We start from the raw sequence: 17,563 nt of genomic DNA on the forward strand, positions 1-17,563 counted from the left end.
AAACAGGAAAATTATTAGACATCATAGGAACAGACATAAATCCCCCCCCCCCCTGACCATTGCTTACTGTCATCACTACTGCACTTCAACTGCTTTATACCTGTGTCACACGGGCACATTTGGAAGGCCTTCCAGTCAACGGCCTTCGAAACTTCACAACTCTATCGACTCAAAGGAGTTGTCGCGCTGCTACACGGCACTTTTGAAAGGCCGTTGAGTGGTTCAGACGTTTCTCGCAAAATTGTGTGGCGCTGCGGATCTTTATTTTCGTTTTCATGTCCCACAAAAGTTAAACAACATTAAAACCACTTAAAAGCACTGTAATTTCTTTCATGTTTGCTTATGCATTAAAAAAAATTTTTTTATACATTGTCATACATGTATGTTTAGTTTTAAGTTGTTGGGTAGCGAAACTGTGGCAACGTTTGCGGCCGCTTGATGCGGCTGCCATTTTGGTGTGTGTTTACATTCTAAATGAGTGCGCTGTGACTGCCTTTTTGCTACCGCTATGGGTGGCAGGGAGACAGAGCCGCAAGATGACAAGGCTGCTATGATATTCTGTATGGCTGCGATCATGCAGCTTGATGCCGGGATTGAGGCGGCGAAAGCGGAGGCCGACGCCATCGAGGAAGAGCTGCTGATGGTCAACAATTTGATGATGACAGTAGACTCGGTGACCGAACAAAGCGTAAACAGGGATGGTCGTTCTCTCGCCGGACGAGGTGGTTTGAGGAGACTGTGCCATTGCTTGGTGAGAAGTTGTTCAAGCGTGCATTCCGCGTGACGCCGGCGACTTTTCGCTACACCGTGGATGCCGTGAGACCGCTGCTCGAGCGTCAGAACACGAACGTGCGTGTAGCCATCGCGCTGGATAAACGTGTCGCGATTGGCTTGTACCGGTTGTGTTCCTCAGCCGAAGACCGTAGTGTCGCCGAATTGTTTGCTGTGGGACGTTCAACCGTCAACGTGGCCTACAGAGAGTTTTGCGAGGCCGTTATCCAAACTATGGAGGCCGAGTGGATCAAGATGCCCACAGCTTCGAGCATGGCCGAGCACATTCCCGAGTTCACGGCCACATTAGAATTCCCGCAAGCCATGGGATCACTAGACGGGTGCCATTTCCCCGTTTCACCGCCCAAGGAGAGCGCCACCGACTACAGGAACTATAAAGGATGGTAAGTCGTAGCTCTGACATGGTGTGCACTTTCAATACATCACCTACATCTTTCAAGTTTGGTCATATTGTCACGAGCAATGGCGAAGACAAAGACGTTGTAGCGGGGCTAGGTCAGAGGCCCTCCTGTCGGACTGAAAACCGGCTGGAACCTGTGCGCTCTGTGCAATCTTGTATATCCAATTTTTGGAGTGTAGTTTTGTCTATTTTTGGAGTACGGAGAATGGGTAATTAGTAATACGGGTAATACGGAGAACTGTCAGGAGAGTTTATGTACATGCTAAACACTGTTGTCTATGTTCTGCCTACGATGAGCCTGCAGAACCAATTTGTGGCTAGAACAATGATACTAGCAATCCGAATTAATCAGTTCTTTTTTTATGCAGGTACAGCATCATCCTCCTCGCACTGGTCGACCACAAGTATAGGTTCCGATACATCAATGTGGGTTCGCCTGGCCGCTGCCACGATGCATATGTATACCACCGATCAAGACTAGCAGACGCAGTCCAGGGCCCCCTGTTCCACCGACCACTAGTAACGATCAGTGGTACAGCTGTGCCGCCATTAATACTATGTGATCAAGCGTTTCCGCTCACTGTAAACCTGATAAAGCCATTCAGCCACAGGGCACAGTTAAGCGACGAACAAAGGTTATTTAATTATAACCTTTCCAAAGCTCGACGGATTGTGGAGAATGCATTTGGTAGGCTCAAAGCAAGATTTCGCTTTATCTTGAAAATGATGGAATGCGACATCGACAATGCCCGCCTTGCCATTCGTGCCTGCTGTGTTCTGAACAATGTGTGCGAGCATTTTGGCGACACTGTGCTCCAACACTGGTTGGTCGAGGTTCAGAACAATGGCGGCGGCCTCCATCAGCCTGACCACAGCACGGACGTTGAGGAAGGGACAGGCTGTGATGTGAGAGCAGCTCTTGTCAGGCACTTCCAGCAGAGCTGAGAATTTTATGCTGAAGTTTTGTGGATGTTCATGCTTTGTTATTCATTTTTTCTTGCGCTAAGTGCAGTGGGACGCTACAGGGATGAAACGGGCACTGGATATGAAGCGGACACGAAGTGACACATGGAACCGCAAACTACCAACATTGCGCTCCCATGTGTCACTTCCTGTCCGCTTCATATCCAGTGCCCGTTTCATTCCTGTAGCGTCCTACTGCACTTAGCGTAAGAAAAAGAAATGTACACCAACTAGCCCAATTCATAGCTCTTCTAAATGCTTTGTTAGATCAGTGAGTCCACTGTCATCATCAAATGTGTGCCTTGTGCGCCTAGCATAAGTTCATTTATTCTCAGCGCACAAGTATTTTTTTTGCACTCAAAGGAGTGATTTAGCGCACACATTGAAGAAAGTGTTCTGTACAAAACCCACAAGATGGGCGAAGTAAGAAATGGAAAATGAGGCGTCCATACAATCACAGCAAATGCAACTTTATTTCGAATTTCTTTCCAAATATTTTGCCATTGAATTAAAAAACTTTTTTGCATTTGTATTAGTCTTTCTCTCTGTTCAAACTCTCTCTGGCGGCTAGCCACCAGCTGCTCCCTCAACAGTACATGCTCAGCCAATATCTGATGCTTTAGGTCGTCACCCGCCTTCCTCTTCTTTGCACCCCTGCTTGTAGTAGCCAAGCTACCAGGGTTGGCACTGCTGATAGCGGGGCTGCAGGAGGCAGGACTGGAGGAGGCCGGGCTGGGAGAGGCCAGGCTGGGAGAGGCCGGACTGGGAGAGGCCGGACTGCTGGAGGCTGGGCTGCACGTGGGCAGGGAGTTCAGTCCTGGGCTGTCCAGGGGTCTTATGGGCGCACTGTCCTCCCACTGCAGCCCATTGTCAATGTCGACGGCAGCACTTTCGCTGCCGTTTACCATTTCCATGATGACCTGCATAATGATTTAATAATGTCACTTGCATCTTTCATAACTTCAGAATGTTTTGCAAGATGACATTCCATCATGGGTCTCAACACTGTGATGCAATCATACGCACACCAACTCTACTCTATTGTAAGTGCTGTAGTTGAACAGGAAACACCAACAAAACGGGAATGCACCTCGTCTCTGTGTTACGTGATTGCAATGACTGGGTACCAGCAAACAGCTGTTATTTTGACACGCTTATACTATCCTGAGGACTGTACACGCACGGAAAAGTAGTACCTGCATCCAGCAGTATGAGTCACAATTTAGGACAATGCTGCACTTTCAACCTACAAAGTAGCATGTAATAGAGCGAGTTGTGCACATTCAGTTTAAGAAGTCATCGAACAAGCGAATGGATTCACAGATTATTCTGCACACACTGAAGGCTTTTCAAAAATGCTATACCTCTTCAACAGTCACTTAGCTCTTTTGAGCCCTTGATGGATCATTGACCGGGAATGTCCCCAGGAAACTGTGAATACGCCAGAAATGTGCCCAAGGAATGGCGCCAGCACCTGTTTTCTGATTTTTAGCCAAAACCTGGAATGTTATAAACGAGAAGGTTTGATTAACAATAAAGAGGCATCGGCGGGCACAGATAAGAAAATATACTGATCAAATTCGCCGAACTGAGGGAAAAGTGGAACAGGAACACCAGACAGTCTTGTGTAGCCAAACTGTTTTTTGAAATCCACGTCACGCGACTATAACTTTCGCACTGTGTGCTGCGTTGTAATTTTCCGCATCGGAACCCTTAAAGTCACATTAGTCAATTGCCTTGAGTTTAGACACTAACCAACTGCGTCATGCGCAACCAATATTCTTGAAGTTATGCTCGTTCGAGGCCGAGTTTACAGCTCATTAAAAGTGTCATGGGGTGGCGGAACAAAAAATTCCACGACAAATCAATTTCTGCGAAGATCCACCTGTTCATTTTTTTCTCAATAAGCACCTCTCTCTCCCACGGCCAAGCCCTGGTGAGACTCAAACGGTTAATCGTAAGGTCAGCGGACAAATTTACGAAAGCCACTTACCGATAAGTCTGTGCAAGATTTTCGATCTTGTGCTGCACTTGAACGCGCGTTCTTTCAAAGCCCTCCTGTCGCAAGGCCGCGGCGATCTCGTCGTAAATTCCGCTATTACGCTTCTGTCGGCGTAAGTCCATCAGGCGGTCCTCCCACATATCTATTAGGAGCGCTGTTTCCCACTCTCCCCACAGCTGCCGCGTCTGCGATGGCGCGACTTTTTTTTTTCTTCTGGGGCTGGCCGTGCTCCATGTCACACACACACAAACAAAAAAAGTCACTCGCCTGAAAAAAACACTAATTCACTTCGCAGATGAGAAAAAAAAGGCGTACACAAATTATTACGTTAATTATTAAAAAAAGTACAAGATGAACTAAACACGCGGAAATGATAAAGCAAAACGCAATAAAGTACACATGCAAAAAAGAAGAATGCAGAGAGCAAAATGGCGGCGATATGATTGCTGCCGGCAGCACATGGAGTAGAGGGAGAGTGTACTAGACAACATGGAAGAAGGAATGAACACAAGCACGTCGCTGTTGTCGAGAGTATGTGCAGTTCGCATATATCAAGTGGCAAAAATACTTTATTGAATAATTAGTAACACTCATATATCGTATTTTTAGAACATTTTGGTTTCATTTGTTCTTTCTAACCGTGACTACGAGCACACTGTGAACGAGAGGGCATGTTCGCGCTGTTTCCGCTTCCGTTGCTCAAAGGCCATCGAGATTTCGATAGAGTTGTAGAGTGCTCCGTTGACTCGATAGACTATTGACTCGACGGCCGTCGAAATCGCCCTTGTAGCAGCTCGAACTTGACCTTTGAGTCAACTGACTATCGGTTCGAAGGCCTTCCAAACGCCCGTGTGACACGGGTATTAGTTATGTATAATTCAGTTTAACACGCTATGCATGCGCGGGTTGCAGGTAGATGCATATTGAACAAGATGCATAAGAAAGCAGCCCAACAGAGAAGTCGCTCTTGGAGTCTGAATGGGGCCCATAGATAATGTACAGACGTGTCGGTCACGTCCCAGGCTCCTTAATTATGCCTGGTACGTAACATAGAAAAATGCACATATTTTAGAAAAGGCAGAGTACTCCTTTTTCTGTTGAATTTTAAAAGTTAAGTGTCATTATTCTGTGTTGTGTGTGCGACAGCGCGTTATTTTTTTATTCACGTTTGCAGCTGAACAACCATTTTCTTTTTCTAGCTTTTGGAAAACTACCACAAAAGCTATTGCGGTATTTGGGTAGTCTGAGTAGCAGCACAACCACCCAGTATAGCATGGCCCGGTTACCGATAATGAGTGTAGCAATACTGAAATAGCTCAGGTAAGCTGTGGTACAACTGGTTGATTTTCCTGGTTACGTCACGCAGAATGCAGTGTGGTCAGGGCTTAGGACTGCAAGCCCAGCTTGCGTGCCATGGCACTCCGTATGTCCGGCTTGGAGATCTTTCCCACGCTGGTCCGCGGAAAGTCTTCTACAATCTCGATGTACTTCGGCACCTTGAGGCTGTTCACCTGCGTCACCACCAAATGCCGTTTTGCGAGCCAGTGTCTGTATAAAAACTGTAAAGCTTAAAGAAATTATGGGGCCACCTGCTCTAACATTGTGAAATTCCTTATTTTCCATTAATACATATAGGCCAAACTATTTTTATAAGTGATAGAGGAAGCTGCATCCCGAATAAACAAATCGTTAAACACAGAAGGGAAAGAACTACACGTTGTTATGTTTCCCGAGATATTTCGGCGCACGCGACAACGCTAAACAATATACTCGCTGCGCTTTGCCTCAGTTAAGTATAAAGACGATGATATTCTAGACTTACCTCGTAAAACGGTTGGCGCTCGTAAACAGACAGAGCTAGTGTCGTGCTCCCCTATCTTGGTCCGTAATAATAGCGCCGAGGTTTGTTTGTGACCATAACTACAAATATGGAACACAAAGGGACAACTTATTTGGTCAGTCATCCACACACACAAAAAATCGCTCGTGTGAATGACTTCCTCTGCTCATTCTACTATATCCACTCTTGTAGACTGGCGACTCATTGTTGTGTGCCGTAGTACCGAGGTCCTAGATCTTAGACCAAGGCATTCCGAATGCTTGTCTGATAAAAGCCAGATATTCAATCGAGGTCGACTAAGTTTTTTCGCTGAATTACTTAAATAAACTATATGACGGTCTGAAGGTGGCCTGAACTGTTCAACTAAATCAATTCAAGGTTGTATACGCATTGTAATCGCTGTTTGATAAATGATAACCCATGTTTAGCCTTGACCAGAATCCCTATGCCACCGTGGATGCTGAATACCAGTGTACCTCTTTTGATGCTCGACATGTCTTCTTTGCCAAATCCATTGCCAAATGCCAAATGGCATTTCCAAATCCTAAGTGGGAACTTACCACTATCGTTAAAAAGAAAAATATACAATCACTGCATTCTACAGGTGCTAACATATGGGGCAGAAACTTGACAGTTAACAAAGGAACTCGAGAACAAGTTATGGACCGCAAAAGGAGCGATGGAACGAAAACTGTTAGGCCTAACGGCAAGGGACAGGAAGAGAGCGGTGTGGATGAGAGAGCAAACGGGGATAGCCGATATTCTATCTGACATTCAGAGAAAGAAATGGAGCTGGGTAGGCCATGTAATGCCTAGGGTAGATAACCAGTGGACCATTAGAGTTACAGAATGGGTGCCAAGCGAAGGGAGGCGCAGTCGAGGACGGCAGAAAACTAGGTGAGGTGATGAATTTAGGAAATTTGCAGGCGCAAGTTGGAATCAGCTAGCGGAAGACAGGGATAAATGGAGATTGCAAGGAGAGGCCTTCGAATTACAGTGAACATAAATATCGGCTGATAATGATGATGATTATGTCTGTGCCTGCACACTAATGGGGCCTGTGCAATGCAGGCAGTTGTGCTGCGACTAATCTAAGTAATGACGGAGCCGCTGTGTTATCGAACGTGCAGAGCACGGGCTCACCCTGCGCTTGCAGTGGTCGCGCAGCTGCTGCTCAGTGGTGCTGTCTGCCACGCCAGGCGCCAGCCGCACCCAGGCGCACAGCTCCTCACCCAGCCGCTCGTCGGGTACACCTACTACGCTAGCCTCTTCCACGGACTCGTGCTCTGCGACCGTCAAAATGAAGAGAGGTTTAGCTTATCAAGATCGCATATATTCGCACAGCATATCTGACTAATGAAAACCACTTCCTCAAAGCAGGCCCCTTTTGAGAAGTCAGGTGGGCCAACACTTCGTCAGAAGAGGCACTGCTTAATCACAACAGTCAATAAAATCGAACCTCGCTACAACGAAACGGGCTACTAAAAATTAATATAGCAGTTTCACCCGAAAGGCGAAGCTTCAATTGCGATAGCAAATTAGTAGAGAGCTATACCGAGTAAGGATAGTAGTTTTCTCAGCTTTATAAACTTGGACATGCAGCAGCACCAGCAACGAGCAGAACTGTTCTTGACATCGTCAGCGTTTTGCACGCGTTCGCACCGAACGCGCGCGGCGTTGGTGACTGTTGCCGGTGCCTCTGCGGGCGGTTCGTAGGTTTTATTGCGATAGCAATTATATGGACACTCAAAAGCAGATTTCTGCCGTCGGCGTCGCCGTCGCCGTAGCCGTAGCCGTCGCCGTCGCCGTTAGGTTCCGTATGACGTCATTTGGAGAAGAAATCGTCGCCGGTAGGTAGGTAAGTGGTTCTTGAGGGAAAGGGAAAGGTTGGCGCTATCTTCTGCAGCCCTTGAGGGAGCACGGCTCAGCGCCAACGATTGCGCGGTGGTGGTGGTGGTAAGTGGTTCTTGAGGGAAAGGGAAAGGTTGGCGCTATCTTCTGCAGCCCTTGAGGGAGCACGGCTCAGCGCCAGATTGCGCGCCGAACGCTGTATGTGCGAGTGAAAGGGCGCGAGGGGCGCGTCTTTCACGGGGAGTGAACGCACGGCGGAGAACAAACGCGCGTTCCGCGCCGTGCTCGCTTAAGGGCTGCAGAAGTAGGCGTCTCTTTTCTCCTTTACAATCATGTACAACCATATATGTAGAGCAAACGCACCTTCTTCCGACGCGCGAGAAGCCGTGGGGGAGGGGGAGGGAAGGGAGGCGACGTTTAGCTGCGGCACCAAGTGCCTATTTATATCACAGGCTCCGGCAACAGTCACCAACGCCGCACGCATTTTGAGCGAACGCGGGCAAAACGCCGATGGCGTCGACAACAGTTCTGCGTGTTGCCGATGCTGCTGCATGTCCAAGTTTATACAGCTGATAAAGCTAATATCATTACTCCGTATAGCTCTCTACAAGTTTGCTATCGCAATTGATGCTTCGCCTTTCAGGTGAAACTGCGACCACTTTTTCGACGAGATCACAACGGTACACTCGTCGAGCAGCGTCCGAAGTCTTTACCTCCTGAGAAGGTGGTACGTTTTATTGCGACAGCAATTCTATGGACACTCAAAGAGGGTTTCTGCCGTCGGCGTCGCCATGAGGTTCCGTATGACGTCAATGGAGATGAAATCGTCGCCGCGCACCGGACGCTGTATGTGCGAGTGAAAGGGCGCGAGGGACGCGCGCGCGTTCTGCGCCGTGCTCCCTGATAAGCGAGAACAAACGCGCGTTCTGCGCCGTGCTCCCTGAAGGGCTGCAGAATTAAGCGTCTCTTTCCTCCTTTACAATCACCATATATAGATAGCAAACGCTACTTCTTCCGTCGCTCGAAAGGCTGTGGGGGGACGGGAGGGAGAGAGAGAGGGGAGGTGACGTTTAGCTGCGGCAACAAATGCGTATTTATATAAAAAGTTGTCGCAGTTTCACCTGAAAGGCGAAGCATCAATTGCGATAGCAAATTTGTAGAGAGCTATACGGAGTAATGATATTAACTTTATCAGCTGTATAAACTTGGACATGCAGCAGCACCGGCAACACGCAGAACTGTTGTCGACGCCGTCGGCGTTTCCCCCGCGTTCGCTCAAAATGCGTGCGGCGTTGGTGACTGTTGCCGGAGCCTCTGATATAAATAGGCACTTGGTGCCGCAGCTAAACGTCGCCTCCCTTCCCTCCCCCTCCCCCCCTCCTCCACGGCCTCTCCCGCGTCGGAAGAAGGCGCGTTTGCTCAACACCCTCTAGAAAAATATGAAGGCCTTAGCTCTCTTCGCGTGACGTCACACGATGGGGCGGATTGAAAAAAAAAGATATGGAACGCTGTTCAAGAGAGGTTGTCTCGCAGGTGCATTGCGCGGAAACATTTTTTTTCTGCAAGAACAAGCATGCATATATTTAAAAAAGAATAGAACGCCAGAAAACTGTAGCAGCAAAACATTTATTTACGAAGCCCAGTTTCTTTTTGTGCTGGCTTTATATTAGAAGCAATGCATGCAGTTATTTGGCCTCGAGAGTTGTGGCTTTCCTTTTTTTTGATTTATCGGCAGCGTCGAGAAGTTTGTCGTTCAGCTTCCTACAAAAGTTCTTTAGCAGAATGTTGGTGCTGCACCGCAGGATGTTTAAGCACTAATTCAACTGTGTGGCCATTCTCACACGTATCGAAGTCGGACTGCTCTTCACTAGCCAGCAATTGTAGCGTCATTTTCGTTACCACCTGGCGTTGTTCAGGCATCATAAGCAGTGCTGGCTCTGTAGCGAGCTGCTCTACTACAACGTAGCTATGAGCAACTGCGTTAAGTGCAAACATTGATGGATAAACTAAACCTCCTCGGTCCAGCTGCTTCACAAGACCATAATGTTCGTTTGTGGCAGAGACTGTGATCTTCTTGTCCACGGTCAACGAGTCCCTGCATTGCTCGCACTTCAACTTTCTAAGGGTCCCGTATACTGCATAACCTGCAACGTAGACGAGGACTGGGACGACGTCCTGCATCTTCGTAAGAGCCTGGCTGGTAACAACAACGTTGCTGCTGGGAAGCAATGCCTCGACTTGCTTTCGGACACATTCCCAGTGCTGGTCAGGGGAAACTGTAGGCAAGGTGCTCTGCAGGCGCAGCTTGTTTTCGACTTCATATATCTGCCTGATGGAGATGTGATATTGCGCACCTGCCAGCTGCCTATACTTTCCAAACCGATCTTCAAGGCAGTCTGTCTGAATCTTCCCAAAAAGGACATATGACATTCCAAGCTCTTCGAAGCTGTACCTAGCGAGCTCAACAAGCGCATAGGTGGTGTGTTCGAGAGCAGCGTGAGTCTCCTTTGTCAGAGTACCGTTGTCAAAACATTTGTTCTTGCACTCATCCAGCCACTTCAGAAACATGTGCAAGAAGTCAATTTTTGGATCGTTATCAATGGAAAGCGCTGGTTGTTGGAAGTGATCTCTAAGCCTTTCTCCCTTCCATGGAGTTTTGACGTTTACAATTTTCCACCACTTGAGTATGATCTCGACGAATGTAGCCGTGGCCTCGAAAGAGAATAGGTTGTGCTTTGCTCCAAGAGCACGTAACGCCTCTGGTAAATAGTCATTGAAGATTTGTAAAGCAAGCTTTACGTCCTGCCTTTCAAGACTCGAAGGGTAGAGGGCTTTTCTTGACAGCCCATAGCCATATTTCAACAGCTGGTCACACTCTTGCTGTGAAGGTCCCTGATTGTTGCAAATGACGCTGTTTGCATTCGCTCTGATTCTGGTGTGTCTCCTTGGATCTCCGGAAAGTAGAAACAAATTTGGTCATTCTTCTGATTGATCCAGTTATTTCGTATGCATTTTAGAATGTGCACTGGGTCTATAACGAAGAACAGCGGCCTTGAAGGGTCTGATGGATGTTGGTACACAATTCTGTTACACGGAGGTGATTCGAAAAGTGACATCGCTTTTCTGTTCACAGAGTTGTTGTCGCTGACGACGCACATAACCCGGTACCCAATCTTTTCCAGCCCACAAATCACGTCTTTAAGCGTCTTTTGCAGGAACTCTGCCTCTACTCGGTGCACCGGCACGATGTGCGCAACTTCTTTGAATTTACACGTCACGCTGCGCACCATGAAAACGAGCGCACAGTTAGCAGCTTCATTTCTATTAATTGCAGCGCCGGTAATATTGCCTCCTTTGTAGTCAAAGTAAGGTTTTATATGTATTTCATCAACCATAACTGTGACAAAGCGCTGGTCATCTTTCAGGTCAGAAATTCTTGTTGTCATGTAGCTGAGGAATGTTTCACTCTGATGCTCTTGTTGAGGACTCATACCATAAGACGAGCACACTGATCTTATCGTCATAGGATGCGGCAAGGTGATGCTTCCATGGCTACGTATGAACGCGTATGCATGGGGCGATATAGTGAAAACAATACAGCAAAACATCATGAAATCAGCAGAGTAGCGCCTGCGCTGTTTTTTCGATAGGTGCAAGGTGACTTGCTCTTTCAGAAATTGAATACAGTTGGCGTCATCTTCTGCTTGGGACGTGCAAAGCTGATCAAGCAGTAAACAAACAGCCTCGCAAATTTCGGCGACTGAGTTGGACATCAGGTCACAGTCCCACTTCTCGATGCCTTCCAGGAGTTCCACCATACCCCTTTTACTGTTAGCGATTTCGGGAACGCAGAGATTTGCACGGAGCTTTTTTACGGCCGTTTTCATAACGTGTAGTGTCACGCTCAAATCTCCTTTCACGCAAACAGAGTATTTCAACCACGGTGCTTCATCGTCGACAATGTGAATGAGAAGAAGCCTTTCATTTCTTTCGATAACATCCCAGAACTTCATCCCTTGGCTCCTTAAGTGGTTGGCAAGTTCGCTCACACTGTTGACTTTATCCTCATCGCGTGCTCTGATAAATGCCTCGTTGGATTCAGCGATGGCTTTCTCAAGGGCTGCATTCTCTATTCACCCGCGCTTGGAGTCAGGATCTTCCCTCCTCGCGGTCTTTCTGGACAAGTAGCTCGAATGATTCGGGAACTTCGACGGTACAGCGTCTGGGCGAAGGCGCACATGAGATAGCGGCACTGTCATTACGCGGCCAGTTGCTTATTCTGTATGCGTCGCGTCTCGAATAATGTCCTCGTCCATGAAATGAAGTTCACATACCTAGAAAAATAATACGCTCCAATAAGCAAACCGACGGCTACAGGTCACACAAACATGCGGCTCATGAGCCACTTACACATGTACGTTTATATTCTTTCAATTAACTAACACCTAAATAAAAAAACTTACCCTGGAATGTTCGGTGACCGTGAGGTTTTCCCGTGGCACAGCGCGAATCCAAGCGTCCCTTAGAGCTTGATCTCTTGGGAACTTGAAGACGTGCACCTTCGTGTCCCCCGTGTAGTTTCCGCGGCATCGAGGTACACAGCATTTGCACGGCATCGCGGCGGGATTCTTTTCACAGCGAGGAAAACACGTCCGACTGAACAGCGAAGAGATGTACGACTGTACATAGGCGCCGGGGAATGAGTTTCTGGAGACGCGCGATCAACGCGCACCAGCGCGATCCGGACGCGCGGATGCGTCGTGTCGCGGCGACGGGCAAAACCGCAAAATGCGCTCGCCGCCTCATGCGTCCGCCCTATCTGCTGACGTAGCGCGAATGGAAAGGGAAAAGAACTAAGGCCTTCATATTTTTCTAGAGGGTGTTGGTTTGCTCTACATATATGGTGATTGTAAAGGAGGAAAGAGACGCCTACTTCTGCAGCCCTTAAGGGAGCACGGCGCAGAACGCGCGTTTGTTCTCCGCCGTGCGTTCACTCCCCGTGAAAGCGCGCGCCCCTCGCGCCCTTTCTCTCGCACATAGAGCATTGGCGCTGAGCCGTGCTCCCTCAAGGGCTGCAGAAGATAGCGCCAACCTTTCCCTTTCCCTCAAGAACCACTTATCATCATCGCTGAGCCGTGCTCCCTCAAGGGCTGCAGAAGATAGCGCCAACCTTTCCCTTTCCCTCAAGAACCACTTATCATCATCATAGGCGACGATTTCATCTCCATTGACGTCATACGGAACCTCACGGCACCGGCGACGGCGACGCCGACGGCGACGCCGACGGCAGAAATCCTCTTTGAGTGTCCATAGAATTGCTGTCGCAATAAAATGTACCACCTTCTCAGGAGGTAAAGACTTCGGACGCTGCTCGACGAGTGTACCGTTCTGATCTCGTCGTAAACCTCCGAGACGCCCCCAGAGGCCCTGGCAACAGTCACCAACGCCGCGCGCGTTCGTTGCGAACGCTGGCAAAAAGGCGACGGCGTCGACACCAGTTCGGCGCGGTGCTGGTGCTGCTGCATGTCCAAGTTTATACAGCTGATAAAACTACTATCCTTACTCCGTATTCGCTACTAAGTTGCTGTCGCAAGTGATGATTCGCCTTTCGGGTGAAACTGGGACACCTGTTATATAAATACGCATTTAGTTCCGCAGCTAAACGTCGCCTCCCTCCCTCCCGTTCCTCCCCCCCCCCCCCCCCGCGGCCTTTCGAGCGACGGAAGAAATCGCGTTTCCTCTATATATATGGTGATTGTAAAGGAGGAAAGAGACGCTTAATTCTGCAGCCCTTCAGGGAGAACGGCGCAGAACGCGCGTTTGCTCTTTGCAGTGCGTTCGCTCCCCGTGATAGCGCGCCTCCCTCGTGCCCTTTCACTCGCACATACAGTGTTCGGCCCGCGGCGACAATTTCATCACTGTTGACGCCATACGGAACCTCACGGCGATGACGGCAGAAATCTGCTTTGAGTGTCCATATAATTGCTATCGCAATAATAAAATGTGACAGTTTCGCCCTAAGGGCGAAGCAATGAATGCGATAGCAACACAGCAATGTCATACGAAGTAAGGTGAGCGGCTTTGGTAGCAATATGAATTGTAGTAAACATGAGCCGAATAAGTAAGCAGGTGTGCTGCGGCGTAAGTAGACCGACATGAAGAGAGACTCGATGACCACGAGAAGGCGCGTGTGAAACGGTGGTGTTGATGAGAAGCGCTTCCCGTGGGCAGCGCATGCGAAGGGACACACCTGTGGCGCTGCACTGCCGATCCGGGCAGCATTGCATGTGTAGTGTGCGTTGGAAAATGTGGCCCGACTATTACTAACTGAATGAACAAGCGTGGTGTGAGCGCGCACAAACAAACACGAATAGATCACGCTGAATACCTGCAGACAACGACTGTCAAAACGCTGGCAGCAAGCGCATATGCCGCAGCGGGCGAAGGTACGTGCGGTCTATCGCTTCAACGGAAACTGAACGGCGAATGCACAGCGCATAAAGGTCAGAGCCGTGTGGAGATAAGAGACGGTGCGGGCGAGCGACGAGCGCGGTTGTTGGCAGAGTAGAAGTGCGCCCCCGCCCCCCCCGCTCCCTCCGGCGCTGGCTTCCCGCTTCTTTGCTTGCGCGTGGGAGATTGAGTGCGGTCGCTCTCCGTGATAGCGCGCGTCCCCGCACGCTTCCGCTCGGGCATACGGCGCGCAGCGAAGATTTTATCTATACGGAACCTCACGGCGACGGCGACGGCGACGCCGACGGCAGAAATCCGGTTGAATTGTCCATATAATTGCTATCGCAATAAAATTATTGATAGAATGTAGTCGCCGAAGTAATGGCGATTGTTCTGAAATTACCTTACAAGCCCATGCATTTAAAATCACCGGCAGGAAGTTTTTGTAAGCGCATGTATCGAGTCTTTTATTTAGTTATTTATTTATTTACACACACAGTTTCTGCTGGCCTTAGAATGAAGCCGTAAGAAGGAGTGGGCATTGAGGCAAAGCCTCTCTGATTAAATAAAATACGCGTTCTAATGTTATACAAAAGTGTTGCATAAAAATTATTCGTTTGTAATAAATATTTTTCTCTGAATGTGTACCGATGACATCGAGAGGTAGCGGCTCTCGACGCTGTTAAAAATCGGGCATTAGCCGAAAGGTAGACGTCGGCGTCATTGTAATGTTGGCGACAACGGCATTGCGCTTAAGCTCCTGCCAGCACAAGCATTGAAATACTGACATGTACAAAATTGCAGCAAGAAGGCGCGTCTTTACAGCGAAGCAGCCAAGGCCCATTCTTCTGAGACTTGCTACAAAGAACCGTGTTCACTGAGGCGGTGAGGCCTGAGAACGTGGCCCCGAGGCGGCTCTCATGACTTCGAGAAAATTACAAAAATAGGCATGTTGGATATATGCAATCAGCTTAATCCAACCACAAGGAAGAGTGAGCCATTTGCCGTTGCCAAAAGGGGCCGGACGATGATCGTGATGTCACTCAAATAAACGAGCCAAAGTGGGGTTAGTAGTAGAGGTGCCGCTTCGTTTTGCAAACCTGTTGCTCCGTTTACCTCTTTCCGTATACTTTCTAATGCGCAAAGTGTGCCGTTGTCAGGACATATTCCTTTACTCTACGACTACCAAGTTGAACGCTTGCACTACATCACCTGTTTCACTGAAGTAGGTAACTAGGCAGGGCAGACAATCTAAACGGACAATAAAGAGAATATCAGGTTTATCAGTAACATTGCCCTTCAAAATGCCAAAATACCACTCGTAGCGCCCCGACAGGAGGATTGCTAACTGTGATGGGAGATTCCTCGATTGTAAGCAGTTAATCTGAGGCAGAGTCGCTGTTCAGAAAGAACGAAGCCATTTTTCCCTCCAAACAAACTTCACATTGATTACAAGAGACCAAACCAATATAGCAAACAGCACACAAAAAGCGCAGAAAAACGGAAGCCCAGCTAGCCCCGTTAGTGCATGCCAGAAGTTCAAATCACTCTCGGTTGAGAACTCGAAAAAAAAAACGATCTCAGTCATCGGAAGTCTTAGATACTCGGGTGGCGGTGCGTTGACAGCAATGACACCAGCGTTTACGGCAGTAGTGGCGTAGCGGGCAGTGGCAGACGAGGGACGCGTACGCAGGGAAGAGGGAACTCCGGACCTCGGAGTCCAAAGCCGAAGTCGAAGAGCGTCAGAGTCCGAGGCCGTCGGAGTCAAAGGCCGTCCATGTGCGACCGCTATACCTGAGCGGCGCTCATGCTGTTCCCTTGGCTTGAGTTCAGCCTGGCGCCTCTCATCAGCGTCGCTCAAGGCCTCTGGTCGCCCCTAGGTGACCTCTGCACTCAGCGCGTTGCCTCAGGATCAGGACTAAGAGGAGAAAACCCAAAAGCAGCTGGTACAGCAGAAATAGCCGAGGCCTACGCTCGGCTGATCTCTCCATGGACAGCCGGAGTCGACCTGGTGTTGTCGAGGCTCTCACGTTCGTGTCTGGACACCGACGACACCGTCATCGACACCAGCTATCTTCGAGCTACCCGTCTCCGAGCCACCCCTATTGTCTACGTACAAGTCTGTCGTCTTCTCTCTGCTGCTTCCTCGTACCCCTGGTTTCATGCCAACCACTGATGGGGTAACTTTTTTCCTCCCTCGTCCGACTGGTCGTGTCACCACCCGCCAACATCGTCTTTGTTGGCCACTCGAGGCTGTTTGGAGCTGCCGCTGTTTCGCAGTGTTTCGCCGCCACACTTTTCAACAGTCCTAACTTACACCTCCACCACGTCGTCCTCCACTCACTCATTACAATAATCAACCTAAGACGCAGAAGCGAAAGCCCGTTGATGACATGACTTTGTGTTTCTGCACCTGCCCGCCTTGATATCCGCAATTCTGATGGCGTCCATTATGTCGTGTCTTAAGTTTTTATCCTTAAATATGTGCTAAATTTATTCTTATATTAAGACCGGTTCTCTGAAATGTTTACATCTGTCTACAATTCATGGTTTCCATATAAAACCATTACCCGCCCGAAGGAATCTCATAAGTCATGGATAGCGACTGACCTTTTGCACCAAATAAGAAAACGAAAAAAGCTGTACAAAACATTCATTGAGACTCGCTGTGCTGATGTGCTTCGTGTTTAAAAAAATCAGAAATCACGTCACTAGGCAGAAGTATGACACATACTTCAGTGTTTTCACGTTGTGGATAGCACGTAGGTACAAGTGATCAATGACTCCTCTTTGTCTTGCGGTGGTGGTGGTGGTGAAAAACATTTAGTTGCATGACAAAAAGTTCTAGGAGGTATGCTCGGGACGACCCTGAAGAGGGCGCTCCTTACAAACACTAGGTGGAGTCCCTAGTACGGGACCCCGGTGGCGGTAGCCGCCGCCTGGGCGCGCTTAACCAGGGCCTTTTGGACCCGTACGTCTGAGCAGCCAAGCAGGGCAGCCTCCCAGTCCACCCGGGTAGGGTTGGGTAAGGGGGAAAAGGCAGGGTTGGATGTATTGCGGTAGGCACGTAGTCATTCGTAGAGGGTTTTAGACTGACCAGTAGACTGTATTGCACCGATGCGCATTATGTTTGCGTGCACAATGAGTCATTATCACGCCATACCTGCCGGCCGCTGTCAAGAGCACACCCAATGTGCTTAAACTGCGCATTATCCCTCTCTATGGGGAAAGGGTTCAACACCGAACCACGGTCGGCCCGGTATTT

General features: G+C 48.8%; 2 protein-coding genes across 2 annotated transcripts in view; one reads left to right on the forward strand and one right to left on the reverse strand.

Moving 5' to 3' along the window:
• Window positions 1–2,252, forward strand: LOC119462900 (uncharacterized). Its single transcript, XM_037724081.2, has 2 exons — window positions 1–1,175; window positions 1,561–2,252. The coding sequence occupies exons 1-2, from the start codon at window positions 1,006–1,008 to the stop codon at window positions 2,135–2,137; spliced, it is 747 nt and encodes a 248-aa protein (XP_037580009.1). The 5' UTR covers window positions 1–1,005; the 3' UTR covers window positions 2,138–2,252.
• A 640-nt stretch (window positions 2,253–2,892) lies between these two features.
• Window positions 2,893–17,563, reverse strand: part of LOC119461822 (medium-chain acyl-CoA ligase ACSF2, mitochondrial) — a 239,353-nt gene continuing 224,682 nt past the window's right edge. Inside the window, exons 13-15 of the mRNA XM_037723194.2 lie at window positions 7,141–7,283; window positions 3,520–5,668; window positions 2,893–3,075 (exon numbers count right to left, since the gene is read on the reverse strand). Coding sequence (XP_037579122.1) covers window positions 5,543–5,668; window positions 7,141–7,283 — 269 coding nt within the window. The 3' untranslated portion in view covers window positions 2,893–3,075; window positions 3,520–5,542. The remainder of the gene's footprint in view (window positions 3,076–3,519; window positions 5,669–7,140; window positions 7,284–17,563) is intronic.

The sequence above is a fragment of the Dermacentor silvarum genome, chromosome 8, assembly GCF_013339745.2.
Source record: "Dermacentor silvarum isolate Dsil-2018 chromosome 8, BIME_Dsil_1.4, whole genome shotgun sequence".
NCBI lineage: Eukaryota > Metazoa > Arthropoda > Arachnida > Ixodida > Ixodidae > Dermacentor > Dermacentor silvarum.

Excerpts from the sequence above, each read along its gene's own strand:
- LOC119462900 (XM_037724081.2), top strand. The coding sequence starts at position 1,006 with ATGGAGGCCGAGTGGATCAAGATGCCCACAGCTTCGAGCATGGCCGAG. Across the intron at positions 1,176-1,560 it reads TACAGGAACTATAAAGGATG|GTACAGCATCATCCTCCTCG; the intron begins GTAAGTCGTAGC and ends TTTTTTATGCAG.